Source organism: Anser anser (genome assembly GCF_964211835.1).
Source record: "Anser anser genome assembly, chromosome: 1".
In the NCBI taxonomy this organism is placed as follows: domain Eukaryota; kingdom Metazoa; phylum Chordata; class Aves; order Anseriformes; family Anatidae; genus Anser; species Anser anser.
In genome coordinates this window covers 60,602,240-60,620,933 of record NC_139720.1, presented here as the reverse complement: position 1 = coordinate 60,620,933, position 18,694 = coordinate 60,602,240, and the positions used below count along the sequence as shown (strand labels likewise).

At 42.6% G+C, this 18,694-nt stretch overlaps 1 protein-coding gene across 12 annotated transcripts in view; it reads left to right on the top strand.

The window, feature by feature from the left end:
* TBXAS1 (thromboxane A synthase 1) overlaps nt 1–18,694 on the top strand; it is a 267,215-nt gene that overhangs the window by 126,404 nt on the left and 122,117 nt on the right. For 9 of the 12 annotated variants that reach the window (XM_083830333.1, XM_083830331.1, XM_083830330.1 and 6 more), the window contains one exon: nt 9,455–9,551. In XM_083830333.1, coding sequence (XP_083686459.1) covers nt 9,455–9,551 — 97 coding nt within the window. Of the gene's footprint in view, nt 1–4,585; nt 5,242–5,266; nt 5,510–9,454; nt 9,552–18,694 lie in introns of those variants that run through there. The other 3 variants (XM_083830328.1, XM_083830327.1, XM_083830329.1) reach the window with 3 other exon arrangements.

Below are 18,694 nucleotides of genomic sequence, written 5' to 3'. Positions count from 1 at the left end.
TGGTTTCATGATAAATGCATAAAGCGCTGGGAAATGACTTTTATTGGGCTTAGTGCGCATTTAATAATGCATTAACAAAATTAAATGATTTTGTGTGTGTAGGTCTTAAAAATGTATAGAAAAAGTATACACTACCATAGGTATGCAAGGACTTAAAAAAAAAAAAAAAAAAAAAGAATCTTGCCTGAATGCATTTTGTATGCTGTAGCATAAAAAAAGTCCATTCCCAGGAGCTCAGTAGGTGGTTACTATCCTTTTTTCCTTTGTTTCAACTTATTTTTAAGGCAGACCGGGAAAGAAAAACGAGTCCCAGTGACTGCCCGTCTCGTGCCAGCCTGGCAACCCTTTCCTTGCCGGAGTGAGGCTGCCCGGTGCTGGCTGGCAGCTGTGAGCATAGAGCATGTGAACCAGCTGTGGGGTGTGCCCGTTGTTTGGACTCAGCAATCGCTGCTTTTGTTTGCTTAAACTTCAGATATCTTCAGGCTGGTAGCTACGGCCGAGTTGAAGTCTCTTGTTTCTTATTTAAGAAAGCATCGTGCTGTATGTTTGTGTAGTTTGTTATGCAGAAGTCAATATGGCTTACTCATTTCGTCACGGTGTTGCATACACAACGCAGGAAATCAGTGAAATCAGTGCACTGAGTCCCATCTATCTTGGAGGAATTAAAATATTCTAATATTAAGACAGTATGATACCAGAAGTGCATGGATCTGCATTAACGTAAGCAGAGCAAAGGAATAAAAAGTGATGGTGCACAATATATTGCAGCGCTCTCATTGATTTAAGATCCAAATGCCACTATGAGGGGGTAGGCTGATAGAAAATTGTCTATGTTTATTTCAAACACATGCAAAAATAAAATATTGTGTTGTCCACGACTGCTGATTGTATTTACAGGAGGCAGATGAGCTGTCTTGCCTGGGAAGAAATAAAAGATAAAGTACAGAATTAAAACAAACAGAAACAGCCTACTGATTTTGAATGCCTCTGTTCTGAATGCCTCTTTTGAAGATATGTATCAGGACATGACTTTTCAGCAGATAGAGATTCTCAGTGTTTTCTGAAAGCTGTTCCTTTCCTTTAGGGCTAAAATGGATAACCAAAACCGGAGATATGAGAATCTCTAGTCACACTTGAGTCCTGGCCATGATATGCAAAGTGTATGTGAGATGAAGGTTGTAGAAATGCAGTCTTACACATGGCTTTTGTTTGTACCCTGATGTCAGGTCTCAGGGAGGAAAAATAATAAAAGTTTCTATTTTATTGTGGTCAGAAATGCTTTAATGAGAGGCAGAAGTTGGATCACACAGGTTTTGTTTTAGTTTTCTTGAAGTGTTTGCTTATATGAGGTTAGTGATGGGCATGTAACTAGCAACTTTATTACATTTGTGGTTTTATTATAGTCAACCTGTTCTATAGATTGCTGTATCTTGCCGCATCATAATGTCACGAATTATATTTAAATCCTTCCACATCTCCCCAATTTCATTTTCTCTGCATGGTTGCACATGTTTTTGTCCCCCACCCCCAAATTTTCCCTGGAGCCTGCACCATGATGCACACATGCTCTCCTGCTTCCTGGGACACAGAGGATCCTCCCTGGTTTCCCTGCTGTCCACTCAGATGGGTCCTCCCTGCTCTGCTAGAAAGCAGCAATGCCCTGCACGCCCCGCTTCTGCATGTTCTCTAAGCCATATTTTTCTGAGTGGCATCCCAGTTGTATCCCTCATCTTCAAGTACACTGCACTATCTCCATTTATCTTGTGTGAAATGACTGCAGCCCAGCCACCCTCACACTTCCTGTTGTTTCCTAGAAATTGCTCACCTGTCTGTCAAGGGAAGCTGCTTCCAGCTTCTGACTAGAAATCAGAATATGTGCGTCTCCCTCCCTTTTCTTTTTCTTCTTCTTCTTCTTTTCTTAAATAAAAGACAGAGAAAGGGCTGCCCTTTTTTAACCTTAGTAATATTGTCTGCTTATCATCCTCAGCCATCGTGTAGCCTTTGCTTTTTCTGCACTGATAAATATAGGTAATGCTGTCGAACATAAATAATAGACTCACACAAATCCATATAAACGAACACTGTGTAAACGGTGGCAAGTAAAGTTTGGAGAAACAGAAAGTTTGCTATCTCCCAGATGTAGCCTTCCCTGGAAATAGTAATCCAGTGTTCTGGAAATAGTAACCTGGTGTTTTTTTTCACAGCGCATGAAAAAGGAATAGTTTGGTATTGAATTAGGTGCAGAGAGCCCAAGATGAGACTGCTCTCACGCTGTGTCTCGCAAGCCCACAGAAAGGCCAGGCACACAAATATGCTGAAACACACAGGAAACGTCTGCTGCAACATCACATGAGGTCAGTCAGGCATACTGTGCTTTAACGAGCGCAGACAAAACAAGCTTTGGTGAAAATGTCACAGTCTAAACATGGGCAACAAAACACAGACTAATACAGTCCGAGCTTGGTGGGAAACACGGTGGGAAAAGATTTAGAAACCTTCTTCTGGCCAGCTTGCCAAGTTGAGAGCTACGAGCATTTTGAGCATCACCCAGTCCCGATGGCACCCTACTTCCAGGCAGGAGTTGCTGGCTTCTTAATAACATCAGAGCGCTTCTCATTTCCAGGGGCATCCTATAAAAAGGCTCCCTTATTTATGGCTTTCGCTCGGCATTAATGAAGTGGCGCACTGATGCAGCTAGTCAGCAGGAGTGACGTGACGCAAAACGGCGGCGCTGCGGTGGTGGCAGTCATTTTCGCCTCGATGCTGGCATCAAAATAAACCCTCTGGCCCTGGGAAGGGGAAGCTCCCAGCTGTGGAGGAGCACAGCCTGCACCCCGCCAGGCCCTGCTCTTCTCCCACTGCCTGCCCAGCACAAGAAAATAAATGTTTCCCCTATTCACATCCCTCCCTTTTGCTGCTTCTCTTCCCCATCCCTGAACACAGGCATGAGTTTGGGGGCTTGCTGTGACCGGACCTTGCACTTGGATCTGGACTAAAATTTCCTCGGGAAACCAAATGGACGCAGATTGCCCAATATGCTTGTATAATTCAGAGGGTTGTTTTTTCTTCCCCATGGCACTTTGTGAGCTTAATTTAATCCCTTGTCATTCCTTATATGTGGGTAAATGTCATCTACTTCTTTTCATGAATGAATTAACACAGCCATGTGGAGTCTGCATCTCCCACGCTGCTCACTTGGAAGAGGGCTGGTAAATGAGGGTGAGACACTCAGGTTGCTAAACCGTAGCCCAAGTAAGAGATGCCCAGAAACAGATCTTGCTTGCAATGTGGTGTAAGGTACTTGAGAGGCTCTACCAGCTCTGTAGCTTGCAGTGGCCCCAGCCAGCACCCCTTTTCCTTACCGCTAACCCTGCTCCTGTGCCACAGGTCCTTTGTTGCACCTGACAAGGGAGGAGCTCCTTTTAATGTAGCTATGCTTTTCGTGGTGGAGAGAATATAAATAATCCCAGCATTTTCCTCCTTTCTCGATACTTCCTTAAGCAAGTAGGAAAGCAGAGGTCTTTTGGCAAGGTGCAAGCCTGAGATAGCGCCGAGGTTCTTGGTATGTAGAAGATAGCATTTTTAATCCAGGGTTTGTGGACAAAGAGGTGGGTGCCAAGCAATACAGGGCAGCACAGGCAGCGTGTGCGAGTGCCTGGGCATCTCGTTACAGGATATTTTTAATGCGGTCAGGAATTAAATTAATAGTTTTGTGTGCTTATTTTGAAGCTTTCATGCCATGAAAAGAAGTACAGTTCATTGAAAAAGGAAATGAGGAACTATTTATTCCTAAGTAGAAGTCACTGTGGCTATGTCTTCTTCTTCATGAATTTATACAATGGGTTGGATTAGTCTTAGGCTAAGGCATGTGTGTGCTGGCAGAGCTGTGGTTGGAAACTTTTCTTTGTGTCTGAGACTGCTTAGTGCTACCAGTGCTTCATTTTCATGTGCAACAGGATCACCTGTGTCTAGGGTGTCTTTTTTAAATTTCCCCCCCCCTGAAGAAGCCATGTGCATTTCTCAGTTCACTGTCTGGAGCACACCGAGCGTCCAGGAAGGGCGCTCCCTCGGTTTGTGTCGCAGCCTGGGACGCAGGAGAAGAGGCACAGGAGCACTACAGACGTTCCAGCGAGCTTCCTGAATAAGCCTGAAGAAAGCCAGCCCCAGATTTTCGGATGTAAATGACAGCTGAGGAGCCCTGGTCCTGCAGGGAGTCAACAGGAAAAAGAGCTGATGGCTGGCAATTCCCAGCTCCTCCATCCCTGCCTGTGCCTTGGTCCTGCAGCTGGAAAGTACAGGACTTTATTTGTTTTCCCTGCTGTTTGTTGCTTGTGGTTATTTAAATCTGGGGCTCTCCAGGCCTCCTATTTATGTATAACTCTGACCAAATTAGGGCCCAGGGACCTTTGAGGCCTCTCACTGCTAATACAACACAAATAATAATTGGACTCATGGGTACCTGGCAATTTTTTGTCCCCTCCTTTTCTTTCCTCTTGGACTAAAGTAGCCATTTCCGCGAAGGCTGTGTTTGGGCTTTGCAGCTGTTAGTTATGTATCGTTTAGTCCTGCAGAGTCTGAGCTGCCAGCAGGAGCCAGGAGGGGACAGTGCTCGTGACAAATCAATTTACTGACCTCTGAAATAATTAAGCAAGTAACACCAGCCTTGAGTCCTATTTTACACAAGCAGTGTGCTATTCATGTTTTGCATTTTTCTGCCTGCGGTGAATGAGTGTTTCTAAATAATAGAGGCAGAGTGATCGAGGATTTTTATTTTTTTTCAAATGTTTCCTAAGAAAATTAGCCTTTTCCACTGTATTTCTAAGTATGCAAACATATATATATATTTTTTTCTTTTTGTTCTTTGCTCTTCCCTGAGGAAGATGGAGATAATAAAATTGGTGCCGTTCTTTCTTTTTTTTTTTTCATTTAGCTTTCCAGATGATCTTTGTGTACTTTATCAGACTGCAGCATAGAAAACAAAACCTTGTTTATTGCCTAACAACATATATGTGATTTATGATGAATGTGCTGTGTTTGTAATCCACAGGACTGATAATAGATAGGGAGATCAAAGCCTTCTGTGAATTGACAGCAGCGCTATAAACAAGGTGAAAGGGTTGCAGGTGTTTCCCATGCGGGTGTTACCCAAAAACACGTGGCCCTTTGCCATGGCGTGCCCTGTGTGCTCTCTGGCTTTCCCCATCCAGGGAGGTGGCGCTTCTGTGGATTTGCAAGCAGCTGGTGGGTCCGCTACATCACCTGGGAACAGCAAGCTGTGCCCCCAGGAGTCCCGGGTCTGCCTGGGTGCTGCAGGGACTGGGCTGTCCAGTGGGGCCCTTGTCTTACCAGGGCTGTAGCTCTTCAAGAAGCACTGGTGGGGCACATGGGAAACAGCAGAAGTCATAGCTAGATTGCTGCATGTCCTGGAGGATAAAAGAAAAGACGTAGCTACTAAAGGACTAAGTAAGTGCAAGGAGGAGCACAGCGTCCTGCGTGAAACCTGAACCAGGTAGAAGTCTGTGTCCCTTTCATTAGGTGCTGTATGAACGGTGACTGCTCCTACAAACCAAACTGCTGCAGGTGACGGGTATTTGTAGCCTCTGAAGTTGTTAAAACACTCTGGATGCAGATTAACTTCCTTTGCTCAATACACCACAGAGTAACCACCCCCTTGACCTTCGGTAAACACGCTGGAGGGCAGCCTGGCTTCTCCATGACTTCTGGGAGTGAATCTATTCCCTCTGTTGAACATTTCTGAAAACCATTTTGCTCAGCCCTGCCTAGGTCGGTGCACCACAGGCTCCATGCCTCTTGCACCAGCAGCCTCTGGGGTGATGGTGCTTCATCCCCTGGCGCAAGCCCACTCTGTCCTCGGGCTGATGGACCGCGTCTGCTCTGTCTTGTCTTCCAATGGATCTGAAACCACTGGTCTAAAAATGGGGATGTTTTCCTCTAGTTTGGAGGGCTGCATTTTAAATTGGAATTTAAGAGAAATTGCCCCTGCAGCGTGGCTTAAGAAAGTGAGACCTCATCTACACTTGAAAATTACACTTATGTGCGTCATGAGTTTTTGTTTTTACGGGTGTCTTACAACCGATTCCCGTGTGGACAGAGTTGTGTTGCTCTAAGGACACCGTGCTATATTCACACATTTGTGTTTCCTTGCAGGAACGAGGTAATAGCCTAAGCACTTCTATTGCACGCTGAATGCCCTGCATGAAAATATGACAGAAGGTTGGGTTGAGCAGTGTAGTGGTACTGTAGCGCTGTAGTTAAAGGCAGGACTTAGGCATGTGGACAAGCCCTGTGAAAAGATTAACCTAGAGAAAGTTAATAAAAAGTGGTGTCCTAAATTATTCATGAATTCATTTGTAATGCACTTGCTGGGAGGCTTTTGTTTTTCTCAAACTCTTATTTATTAAAATCTGACAAGAATATCGGGTTTTGTTCAATAATAAATCTAAGTCTGTGCGAGGTTGGTGATATCCTCATGTAGTAATACAGAATAAAAATGAAGTAACATGGCAGGGGTGAATATGTTATTTACTTTGGAAGAATAGATTATTGTTCAGGAGGATTTTATCTTTTATTTGCCATTTCAAATCAAGTAAAAAAAAAATCTATAGTTGGGAGATACCATTTTGGGTTGAGACTGAGGCCTTGATCCTGCAAAGGATTTTAAGTATATTAAAACTCAGTTAAGTGTATTTCTGGTGGTTTTGCAAGTTCTAGACCTGTGTTTAGTAAATGAAATAGCTCATACAATCTTGTTTCATATGTAGCTCTTATCCTTTTTCCTTAACTTCAGGGGAAGAGCACGGAAGTCATGCTCCTAGTTTGTGCATTTTGACTTCCAAAGTATGTCCAAACATGCCCTCTTCTTTCTTTGTCCCAGAAAACATTAGAAAGATTATACTCAGAAAGTAGGAGAATGGAAAAAAAGGCAGGAAGAGATCTACTGCTTGGGATACAATAGACGATTGTCATCTGAGTGTGTTTTACAGCAGTTGTTTCTTAAAAGCAGGCAGAACTTGGTTTAAAAAGCAACATAAGATTTTTTTCAGTATTTTCAATGTATTAATTTTAAGGGATTATTTTTTTCCTTCCGTTCTTTCTTCTTCCCTGCCCTTATTTATAACTGGATAAGGAAGGGGAAAGCGGATGCCTATAGACAGAAAGTTAGAGAAGACTAAATAAAAAAGAAAGAGCTTAGCTGTGGAAGCGGAACTGGGAGTTCGGATGACTGGTCTGAGCTGGAGGATGATGAATAGATTTGTTTGCATAAGCTTGGCTTGTGAGTCACTTTCTTGTAAAAGCAGCTTGAGCAGGAGATGCTCCTGTCCCAAATTTTAGTCCTGAATACCTTCGAGCACAAAGCGTACTGTGACATAAGGGCTCTGACAGTGAGTACTGTGCCCTTGTTCCAGCGGACCAGAGCAGGCTTTCTGCTACTTCCCAGGACTGAAATAAGCTAGAGGTGTCATGCACACACACAACATGCTTTGCATGATATATAGTGTGGTGTCTCTTGGTGCTCAGGGTTAAAATACCTGGGTAGACACAACCAGCTTCTGCTTTAGATTTGGACTCTGTTTTTAGGGATTTGGCCCCTATGGAAAGTTGTGTGTTGGGGTACAGGTCACTAACCTTTAAATGAAACACTGGGGAGGGGAAGAGAAATGTAAAGTGTGAAGAGACATCAGCAAGAGAGACCATGATTCATGGCTGATCATCCTGGGTAGGCTTGGAGGGGTGAAGATTTTCACCCTGGGAGCCTGCTTTGCCTCTCTGACATCAGAGAAGTTGTACAAAGTACATGAGGAAGGGACATGTGGGGTATTATCATCTTTTGCCAAAGGTTGATCCAAACTCTATTGAAAGTGAGGCCTCAGCTCTTCCTTAGGCAACTATCAGGACTCTGAAGAAAACTTTGTCTATTAACAGGCAGATACTTTGCTATGGTTTAGCAAACTGGGAGAGGTGAGAAAGGTCTATTTTAATAGAATATGTCGAACCCATGTCTAAGGTACAAGTGGAGCCTGTGGGTTGAATTAGGGAAATAACTGTTCTCTCTGGAAACCCACCAAACATGAAGAGCTCTTCCTTCCTGAAGATTTTTTTCTTACTCTTCTCTGCTATTTGTTTCTTATGAGTTTTGGTAGTATGGAGGTCAAGGTGGACTGTGAAACCCTACTTTGGAATCAAGATATTTGTCTGACTTGTTTGCCCCTGGTGGAATCAGTGCTGCTGCAGCTTCATTGCCATGGGAACCTCCAGTTACTAAATTTAATTCAGCCCAGGGTTTGCTTGTCTGCTCTGTTGCTGCAATGTAGACAGGTGATAAGCAACATATTGATACTAGGCTGTATCGTACCAAAATGATCAGGCGTTGATATTACCGCAGTGTTGCAGCATCTGTGGTGCTGCTCTTGTGCTGTGCTCTGAGCTGCAGAGCCTTCCTGTGCCTGCCTCCAGCCTCCTCTTCCTCTCTCCCGGCAGAGCAGAGGCAGCACCACCTGCATAGTCTTTCTGGCCCAGCAACCGGCAAAGGTAGGGACCGCAGGAAACCTCTGCTTGCTGGCCGTGCTCCTTCCACGCCCTGCACAGCAGCCAAGCAGTCATGGAGTGGCCATGGGCCTTGGGGGGAATCCTGCTGGAGAAGGGAGCTCTGTGCCCCTCAGAGCTATGGGGTGCGGGGTGGGTCTCTGTACTTCTGTAGCACCCACCATGGTGTCAAGTCCCTCAAGGGACAGATCCTGGCACCACGAGATCTGATCAAACTGGGAGCAGGGAGATAGAAGGTGTATGAGCGGAGAGCAAGACACCCCTGTCACCCAGTCTTGCCCTACAGTTTTATTACTTTCTTTATGCTTGGTGAACCTTGCAGCTTTTTTTTTTTTTTTTTTCTCTTTTCATCCCTCAGTATCTGTTAGATGGGTATGTTCATGGTGATGATGAGCCTGTGGTCTGAGATGCGCTCAGTTCCAGTGCTTCCAATAGAAGTGGTGGAAGTGTGCCTTTACTGCAGCCACACCGGGGGGACATTTTATATGACTAGCTGCAGGATAATTGATGTTGCAGGTCTTTCATGACTGTTGGAGTTGTTGGTTACTAATGCTTTGCCTCTGTGTAGTTAGGTTTAGTGGTACTGCATCACTTTGTCCAGAATTCACAAGTGAGTGCAGGGTGTGTAAACCATTAGGTTAAAATGCTGGCTAAGTATTGATTAATCAGTAAAAGGTTTTAAGCTGTTTCTTTTAAATTCCAGGGTCATGCATCTTAATTTAATAGTTGAAAGGGAGGAGGAAAGATACTGATCAACACAAGGGAATATATTTTCTGTAGTATTTGCTCATGACAAGTATTTTCAAGCCAAGAGAGAGATTTTAGAGAAGGTGATGATTCTCTCATTGATGTTATCTGCTAAAATGGCTCTCTGCTTCCTTTCTTTTAGGTACTACATTGGTCGCCAGATGTTTGTGGTGGTCTCCACACCAGAGATGATCAAGCAAATCTTAGTGACAGACTTCAGTAACTTCACCAACAGAACTGTAAGTAGATAGAAAGGTCCTCTTTGTGGCCAGAGGTGGTAGTACTGCTCATTTGAGCTCAGACAAAAAGTGACTGCAAGACAGCTGGAAATAGAGGTGGGGAGGAGTACAACATGGTTCCTAAAACGTAAAGGTGTATAAACTCACTGTATGCATTTCAGTCAAAGGCTTCTGTTACCAGCACACTCTGAGGATGAAAGAGACCATCTTTAAAAGAAATGTAATGCCCTTGTGACTGAGGCACCGAATGGATGCTGAAGAGAGAGGGTTTCAGTATCCAATTCTGCCACTTGCTTCCTGGGAAAATCCCTTGCTAGCTCTCTTCCTTGGTTTTCAATCTGTAATGTGGGGACAATGCTATTTGCTTTCTCCCACCCACGGTCTGTTTTGTCTTTTTAGACTTTCTAGCAGGCTGCTGGGAACGTGGGCATACCTCTCTCAATTAATATATATTGCTTTGCACTCTGAAAACGACAAATAGAAAAGGATGAAGTTGGGGTTAGCAAGGACTTCTATATGTACTGTCGGTTACTTAATTTACTTTTATACATGTATGTATTGAAAAGCGCTTTTGTACACATTGGTTAGAACAGATAATGGAGGGCGAGAGGGGATGGGGTGGTCAGAGGTATAGTAGATTTCCATCATCCTCAGCATTTTACAAGGAAATACTGTCATACTGACCACACGCTGCCTCAGTGTGGCATCTATTCCTTTCTTCCTCCTGGCCCCTTTGTATGCTCAAACCTTCTCACATAAACCTCTATGTATTCAGGAGGGCTGTTTGTGCCCTCAGGGAAAATTTCATCTCTGATCAGCTGTCTGTCTCCTCTGCCCCTCTGATCCTCTCTGCAACCAGTCAGTCTGTTTGCAGATTGCTTGTTTCCTTTGCTTGCTTCTTCTGGTACATAAGGTTCATCTTGTGACTACCTGTATCTTATTTAATAACCACTTGTACCAGTCAACCTTTGTTCTGCCTGTAACTCACATCTGAATGGAAGAATCCCAGCGTGCAAGCTTCTTAGGCCGAAGTAGTTGCATGTGGAAAAGGCCTATTCCCAATTTTCTCTGTTTTTGAAGGAATTTCCTTCCCCTTTCCTTCCTCCGTCCACAAACAGGAACACTGTTTCTTCCTGTCTACAACTTTCCCATGCTTTTCTTCTGTATATTTGATGTGAGTAGGTCGTGTGCGGTATTCGTAGTAGTAACTTCTGCATGAATAACACCTCCTGAAATTAGAGAGCATTCCTTTGAGAGGGTATGTTCAAATACTCATTCTGCTCTTAATTTCAGTCAGCCTCATCATTTGAATACATTTGTCTGTGCATTGTCATCCTTCCTATATTGACCAAATTTTACTTTTTCTTCAGGCTTTGATGGTGAGATATTTATCTTTCTTTTGTTTATACAACCTTCTGTCATGGTCTGTAATATTTGTGTTCTTCCCAAACTAAGGTAATTCAGGTCTCTATAACCAGTCTCTCTCTTCTTTTTTTCTTTTTCTTTTTCTCTTCATCAGAGATCAGTTAGGTATAGTTGTCTGTGTAGGTTCATATCTTACCCTTATCACTTTACTGTCCACTGAACAATCTGTGGGTTTTCTGCACAATGCCCTCCTTTATGCATGAGGAACGGAGGTGCAGACTGAGTGATATCCCTGCCACCAACCAGAAAGCCTGTGGCATAGGGGTAAATTTAACTCCTGCCTCTCTCTGGAACAAAAGGAGCAGTTTCCCCACAATGCACTGTTGCTATATCTAATTTGCTTAATGTCCATAGGTCTAATTCAAGTGAACTTTCTTCATCTTGTATGCTTTTATCTGCACATACCATGGTCTTCTCACCCAGCTGCACACTTTGGATGTTGTTATCTTTCACTTTCCACTTTTTCCCCCTCTTCCACCCATTGTTCTTCATTAGCAGAGGATAAACAGCCTTCCATTTCTGAGTCCTTCCACATCTGACTTGGGAATCTATTCCCCCTCTTGAATTTTCACACTGGAAGCTGCCTCTCCTCTTTAATTCACCGTCAACTCTGTCAGTGAAGTGGTCTGTTATACTCTATACTAAGGATCCTATGTAATAATAAATAATGCTGTATAGTATGTAAAGAAGGGCAGTGGGATTTTTTCAGATGTAATTTTGGTTGTATGTGAATAATGGTTGAAAAGTGAGAGTGGGAAAAGCACTTTCCAAGTAATAGATTCTTTTTTCTCATATCAACTGAATAAATGTTATTTTAAAGCTTTTAATAGGGTTGCTTCTGTTTATACTTTTAAAAACTAGTCAAAGCAAGCTCCTCTGCTTTAAGTGAGAGTGTCTGTTTGCCAGGGAAGAATTCAAAACACAGAATAGATCCCTCTGCCTTATTTTACCTTCCCCAAATACTGTGCTGGTGAGTGGTTATAGAAACTGGCTTTGGAGTTAATGCTGTTCGCAGAGTTAGGCTAATATATTTTGGTCCAGACGTGGCATTCACTTATGTTGTGGTTTAACCCAGCAGGCAGCTAAACACTACACAGCCATTTGCTCACTCCCTCTGCCCAGTGGGATGGGGGAGAAAATTGGAAAAGTGCAAAAACTCATGGGTAGAGATAAGAACACTTAAATAAGAAAGGAGGAAAAAAGGTAAAGAAAATAAGTAAAAAAACAAAAACAAAACCAAAAACAACACAATAACAACAAAAACAAAACAACAGATACACAGCGCAGTTGCTAACCCCCAGCTGACCAATGATGCCCAGCCAGTCCCTGAGCACTGGCAGCCCCTCCAGACAAATCCCCTTAGTTTTATTTTTTTCCAGGATGCCACATGGCATGGGACATCCCTTTGGCCAGTCTGGGCCAGCTGTCCTGGCTCTGTCCCCTCCCACGCTCCTTGCTGGCAGGGCAGCACAAGGAGCTGTAAAGTCCTTGGCTCTGTGTGAGCACTGCTCTGCATCTTAAACATCAGTGTGTTATCAGCATTATTCTCATCCTAAATCCAAAACACAGCACCATGACAGCTACTGGGATGAAAATTAACTCTTTCCCAGCCAGAAGCAGGACAACTTCTTATTTCAACCCAAAGCCTTTTCATTGGCTTGAAAGTGTCAGTTTTTCAGGGTGGGAAACATGGGAAAAGAAGTGAGCCCAGTGGGTTTGAACAGGCCTTGGGAACACCCACTGTGATCTTTTCTTTCTTTTGCCTTTCCTTTGCCCCTAAATGCATTTCCAAAATCTAGATTTGTGCCTTATCCACCAGAGGGAAATGTGAGTTATCTAACCCAGAATACTAAAGAGAGATTATTCACCACACTCTATAACAGTTGTATCAATCACACTAAGTTGCAGAATGCATAGGATGAATTCTAAAAGCTAAGTGTATTAGAGAGCAAAAAAAGTGTATATTCCACATATATTTTGCTGCTCTTTCAATTGATCTAAATATATATATATTATAATAAGAAACAATGGGAAATAGAATTTGTGAAGGGTTGCAAACAATGGATGTACTTGATAGACAAGAGCAGATAAGATGATGATTCGGTTTTTATTAAAGCTGCCCACAACGTGACGTCATGCCTTTGAGTGCTTGGAAGAAGAATGACCTTTATCTATGATTCTACACTTGCTGGCTACTTGCTGGGAAGTAATCAGAAAATCTTTATGGAATCAGGGTGGTTTTAATCTGCTGAGAGGACTGGAGGAAGAGTGTGCTTATTTTAATACCTAGACAAGAGATCGTGTGTTACAGTGAAGGAAACAGGTAAAGGGCTGTGCTACCCGCAGCCTGGATGCTGAATCTAAAGTGTAAGAAGACACGGTGTGCAGCTCTGTTTCTGTGAGTGCCAGTTTATGGCATGTGTGGTTCTGGGTTCCTGACCCAGAGCAACTCTCGTGGAGTTGGGAAGGCCATCTGCCTGGTTTTCTTCTGGAGGAAGGGGGAAGGTTTGCCATTCCTATTTAAATAATGACAATCTCATGTTTCTCTGTTTTCTGCTAAAAGGGAGCTGGCATGGCATTGTATTTGGCCTGAAGGGACCTGGTTGTGGTTGTACTGATACGGGGAATGATTTTCAGTAACTTGATTTTCTGTTACTAGATTGATGGAGTGCCATAAGGATTTCTCGTGTCAAGGGGAGCTCCATGCTCCCAGGTGCTGGGCAAAGTTCAGTGGGCCAAAGCATGGCAATAGCACCACGTACTGGGTGAATTGGCCCTGTCTGTGCTGGGTGTGGGTGGCTGTGCTTGAATGATAGCTGTGGAAGAGGCAGCATCTTTGTGTCCTCTCCACGTACAGAGAGAGCTAGATCACTTGCACACTCCTCCCACATTGAACCAGACTGCTCACTCATTATATGGACAAAGTAGATTTTGCATGTGAACAGAAGCCAAACGATTGCTCATTTTATGCGAATATGTTTCCCTTTGATACTACACATTTCGCATCCTTGCTACAAATCTCTTTTGAATATTGCTTTTAAAAGCCTTTTAGATTCCTTTGCCCTGTTCCATTCCTTCTGAGCTACTGATTAGTAATTCTTGTGACAGAAGTGTATGGTGACTGCAGATCAAATCTGCATTAAGGTTCACTTCATTTTAGAGCAAGCAACCAGGTCTTGCACACAGGATGTTATTCCCCTGTAGGCATGGGGTATATTTTAGTGTTAACCATACAATCACAGAAAGGCAGTAATGACATCCTATTTTCCCACTTAATTTTGACTTGATTAAGGTGAGTGTTGTAGCCATTTAAAAACAGAAATGTCTACTGTAATGTACCTTCATACTTAAGGCATATGAAGCCCTTTCCCTATGTTTTTAATTATAGTTGAAGAAGAAAAGATGAAAATTAGCTTATAGACCTTCTGCCAAAAAATATGGAATTGATTTTAATTTAGGTTAACCATGGAAACCTCAGCCAGAATCCTAGGCAGGGCTGTGCTGCAGTAAATGATACCTTCTTCTCACAGCCGTGGTAAGTCGTTTCTTGAATAGAAGTTTTCTTTTAAAAGCACTAGGAACGTTCTTTACCCTTTTTAGCTGCATTACTGTGTTGCGTGTGAGACAAGTTTATGATGCTTGTTGCATTCTGCCAGGCAGGATAATGATACATAATCTGTTTTCAGATTGTTTTTAATTTCTGCAATGAAAAATTCTTTCTGAATTAGTATTTTAGAATCATTGAAGCGTACATTTAAAAACATAAGAGCAGAATGTTAGGATGGAGCAATCTGAAGAGGAGATTATCTGGTATCTAATATAAATGAGAATTTTCCTAAAAGTTGCAGACCAAAAATGTGGATCAGTGATCTCTAAGGCAAAGGTAAGCACTGGCCAGTTGAGGTTTGTCGAGCTGCTGGAGTCAGTGTTCTGCCAGAATTCATGTGGCTATCACAAGTGGAAACTAGTAGTTGATCCAGACCAAATCCCTAAATGTGTGCCAACCCACTGGAGGAGGGTGATGTTTTTAAATACACAAATCTGCACCAATTCCAGTAGCTGTAAGAGAACAGCACTGTTTTTTCACTAGAAGTTTTGCTGTTACAGTGGAAAAAGTAACAATGGGATAATAACAAATAATAGTGAAGGAGGAAAAATAACAAAAAGCTAGCAAGAATGTTGAGATAACATGGCAGTACAAATTCTTTGTATCCCTCTTGAAGTAAAGTAGGGTTTCCCAAGCTCCTTTTCTTTTCACTTCTGTTTAGCCTTCCCCTTTCCCCCTCCTAATTCATCCATGCGGGACACAATTGTTCTCTTCACAGATAGAAATTGCCAGTTACACTTAAGCTGTTGGCTTCATCCTTATTTTGTTAAATCTGTAAAGCTCCAGGCCTACCTGTGGCATTAAACAAACAAACCAGTTGCCAGATAGGATGGTGCAGGATGGCTGATATACAGACACATCAGCTGATCTTTCTGATCTCTTGCTTGGGGACAGAGTACTAGCAAGAAAAGTGTCTGTGTACATTGCTCTGTCAAAAGGTCTATCCAAATTTGATACAAGATGCCCTCCAGAGGTCCCTTCCAACCTCAGCCATCTGTGATTCTGTGAATTTTGGGCCAGGGACTCAGCCAGTGTGAATCAGCATACTGCCATTAACTTCAGACGACCCTGCACTGGCTGATAGGAATTATTCATCTCCAGAGCAGGGCTTGGATGCATGACTGGCTTGAAACAGCTCAGTGTGGTGCCTCAGGAACTGACTCTGTGTGTGTGTTCTCGGCCTTTTTCAAGTAAAGGGTCGTTGGCGTGTCTTGAGCAAGATCTTACTGGAGTCATTCTGCCTTGGTTCTCAGAGCGCACGCACTGCGGTGTGCAGCAGCCCAGCCGATGTGCTGTCATTGCGTAAACAGCGGCCATGCAGTCGTGTATCCGAACGCATGGTCTGGTCCAGCTTAGGGGCTGGGCTGGCTTCTTCAGTTCCTCTCTGACAAATATGGGTTTTGTTTTGAAAAATAAACCCACTCATATATTCATCTGGAGACAAGTCATGCAAAAATAGTTAACGAAAAGTTGTGTATTGTTGCCAGAAATGTGTATGTGTGCTGTCTTGACCCTGTACCCGTGGTTGTTTGGCTTAGAAATGTTTCTTTTCTTCAAATTAAATGTCTTAAGGTTATTTCCTGTTGTGTCAGTGTCATCATCATCATCTCATGTGGATTTCTTAGTTTATTTCCAAATTGTTGTTGCAAAGTGCAATAAACTCGATCTGTAAACAGCTGATGAGCGTACTTTGTTAGGGGCTCACCTTCACATGGGCGCCTGGTTTGGAGCAGCAGAGACACACACACACTATGATGGTGGGAAAGTCAATATTTGGGAAATGATGCAGACAATTTAAACAAGAGAAAGAAAATGTTGAAATATGTCATGAGAGCTTCAGTTTACCACACTTTAAATGAGTGTTCAGTGGGATGGTATTGTATGCAAGTGATGTTCCGGTGTGTGCTAGTGATTTGATTGTAATTTTTAGTTAAAGGCAAGCCGCTCTTTGAGGGAGTGGTGAGGAGTGAAAGGGCTTTAAGTTCACTTATCACCCCAATCTTTTTCAATATATTTCTTTATTTTTCTATTCCTTCCTCTTGTTTCATCCCGTTTTTTGTTGGGTTCGCATAGGACATGCAGAGTGAACGGCATAAGGCTTCTGTCTCAGAACTGTTGTTACTCCTGCCTGTGCACACAGGTGTATCTGTACGTATTTCTGGATGTGTATAGATGCACACGTATTTGATTTGGGGTTTCTTTGCACTTTGAGGAAATGCTGAAACACCAGTCCTTGCTACCGCCTTGCAGACCTCAGTTGTGCCAAACCGTGTTACAGGAACGTCACAAAAAATGTGCCTCCTCCAGTGCCACAGTGAGAGTTCGGTTCATGATGCAGCAAAGCCATTCCACCCGATGGCAGGCCATGCCTTGAACGCACAGCTCTTTGTGACAGAGCTGCAATTTTCTCTCCTCCCTCCCTCCCTTTGTAGGACAAATTGAAGCAAGTGTCGATCCTGCCACATGTACAATAAGGCTCAGTCTAATTGAGCTGAGAATATTCAGTGCTTCCCAAAATCGCTCTGTGCCTTACAAGGATAAGTGAAAAGGTGTCCAAGCAGTGAATTTATTAAGATGTACTTTTTTGCCTAGCAGTTTTCTACAGCTGCTAGATCATCGTTGGTTTGAAATCTTGGCTGGTATAGCATGATTATAGAAAGGGAATTATGCTAGGAGGGAATGCGTTTGGCTGTATAGCACTTAACTGTTTAATATTAATTTGTTTGACTGCATATCTCTGGGTGCTGTTGTACAGCCATGTGAGCCCAGATGCCTGAGAGATTTTTTCAGTGTCGGTGTCTGCCAGGGAGCTGGGCAAGGGCTCTTATCCCCGTTCTGACCTGGCTGTTCTCATGAGGGTTTGGTGGGGCTGGAGCTCCTGGACTCAACCACTGCAGTGAAATATCCACTTTCCTTCCCTAGTGTGCCTCTGTGGCTATCTTCTAGGCATACTGGTGTACCTTTCTAGCCTGGTCAATGTGTGTGTAACTATTTTGCCTTCTGCTTTACTTTGTAAAATAACATTTAATTCTGTATTTCATTTTTTCTTTCTTCTTGCTTTCAGAGCTTGCTAGTTAATTTTTCTGAGTGATTAAATCCGGTTTTGTTTAAATGTTTTAAAGTAGGAGTGCATATGCTCGCTATAGACACTTTAAAAATTAAAATAATAAATATTGAGAGGGTCATTTCTTTCAGGCTGTGTATGTCTTTTTATGCATGCACAATAAATTACCCCTTATTCCCCATCTGTTGCAGCTAATAGCACAAAACTAATGTTGTCAAATGATCGCTGCTATTGACTATAAAATTAATCAGACTTTGGCTTCAGTTATCCTTAAAGAAAAACTTAACGTATTAGTAGGCTATGTTCTGGAAACCACCTGATGCTTGGAATCCCAGTGAGGTGAAATCTGGTTTTGTGATTAAGGCTCTAGGTGGGGATTTAGGAACTCTGAGTTCAGTTTTTGGCTTTGCTTCAGAATTCCTGTGTTCACAAGGGCAAATCATTTAGGAAGTGCTTTGTCACCTTAAAAAATGTAAAAGAGTGTGTTGGGAATTTCCAGCTGAACATTGCCATTAGTGAATGTTAGTTCTTCAGAACTGATGGCAGCTAATATTGGGTTTTGATATTTTTGGTTAATTCCAATTGTTGTACTCTTTTCTTTCTCTTCCTTTTTTTTTTTTTTTTTTTTTTAAGGAAGAACTTTTTAAAAAAGTAGCTTCAGAAATAGGGGGAAACGATTTATTTGAAAGCTTACTTTTTTTTTTTTCAAGTAACTCTTTGTTTTGAAGTATTTAAAAAAAGTAGCAAATACAGTATTAACAGGTTCAATTGACTCTGTATTTTGAGGATTATCTTCTCTTAACTTTGTTGTTTTTATTTTGTAAATCTGATTCAGAATAGAAAACCTAGTGAAAACTGTCCTGCAAGGTTGGAAAGCTCATACTTACCTTGAACACCTGGCGTTTGCCTATGGTGACTGCTAGTCATAAAAAAATGTGACCATTTACTTCCTTCTATGTATATACTTGTCTCATTTAATTCAGCGGGCCATGAGTATATATTTACCTAAGTATTTTTATTAGTAGTCTGTCCAGAATGGGCATGTTT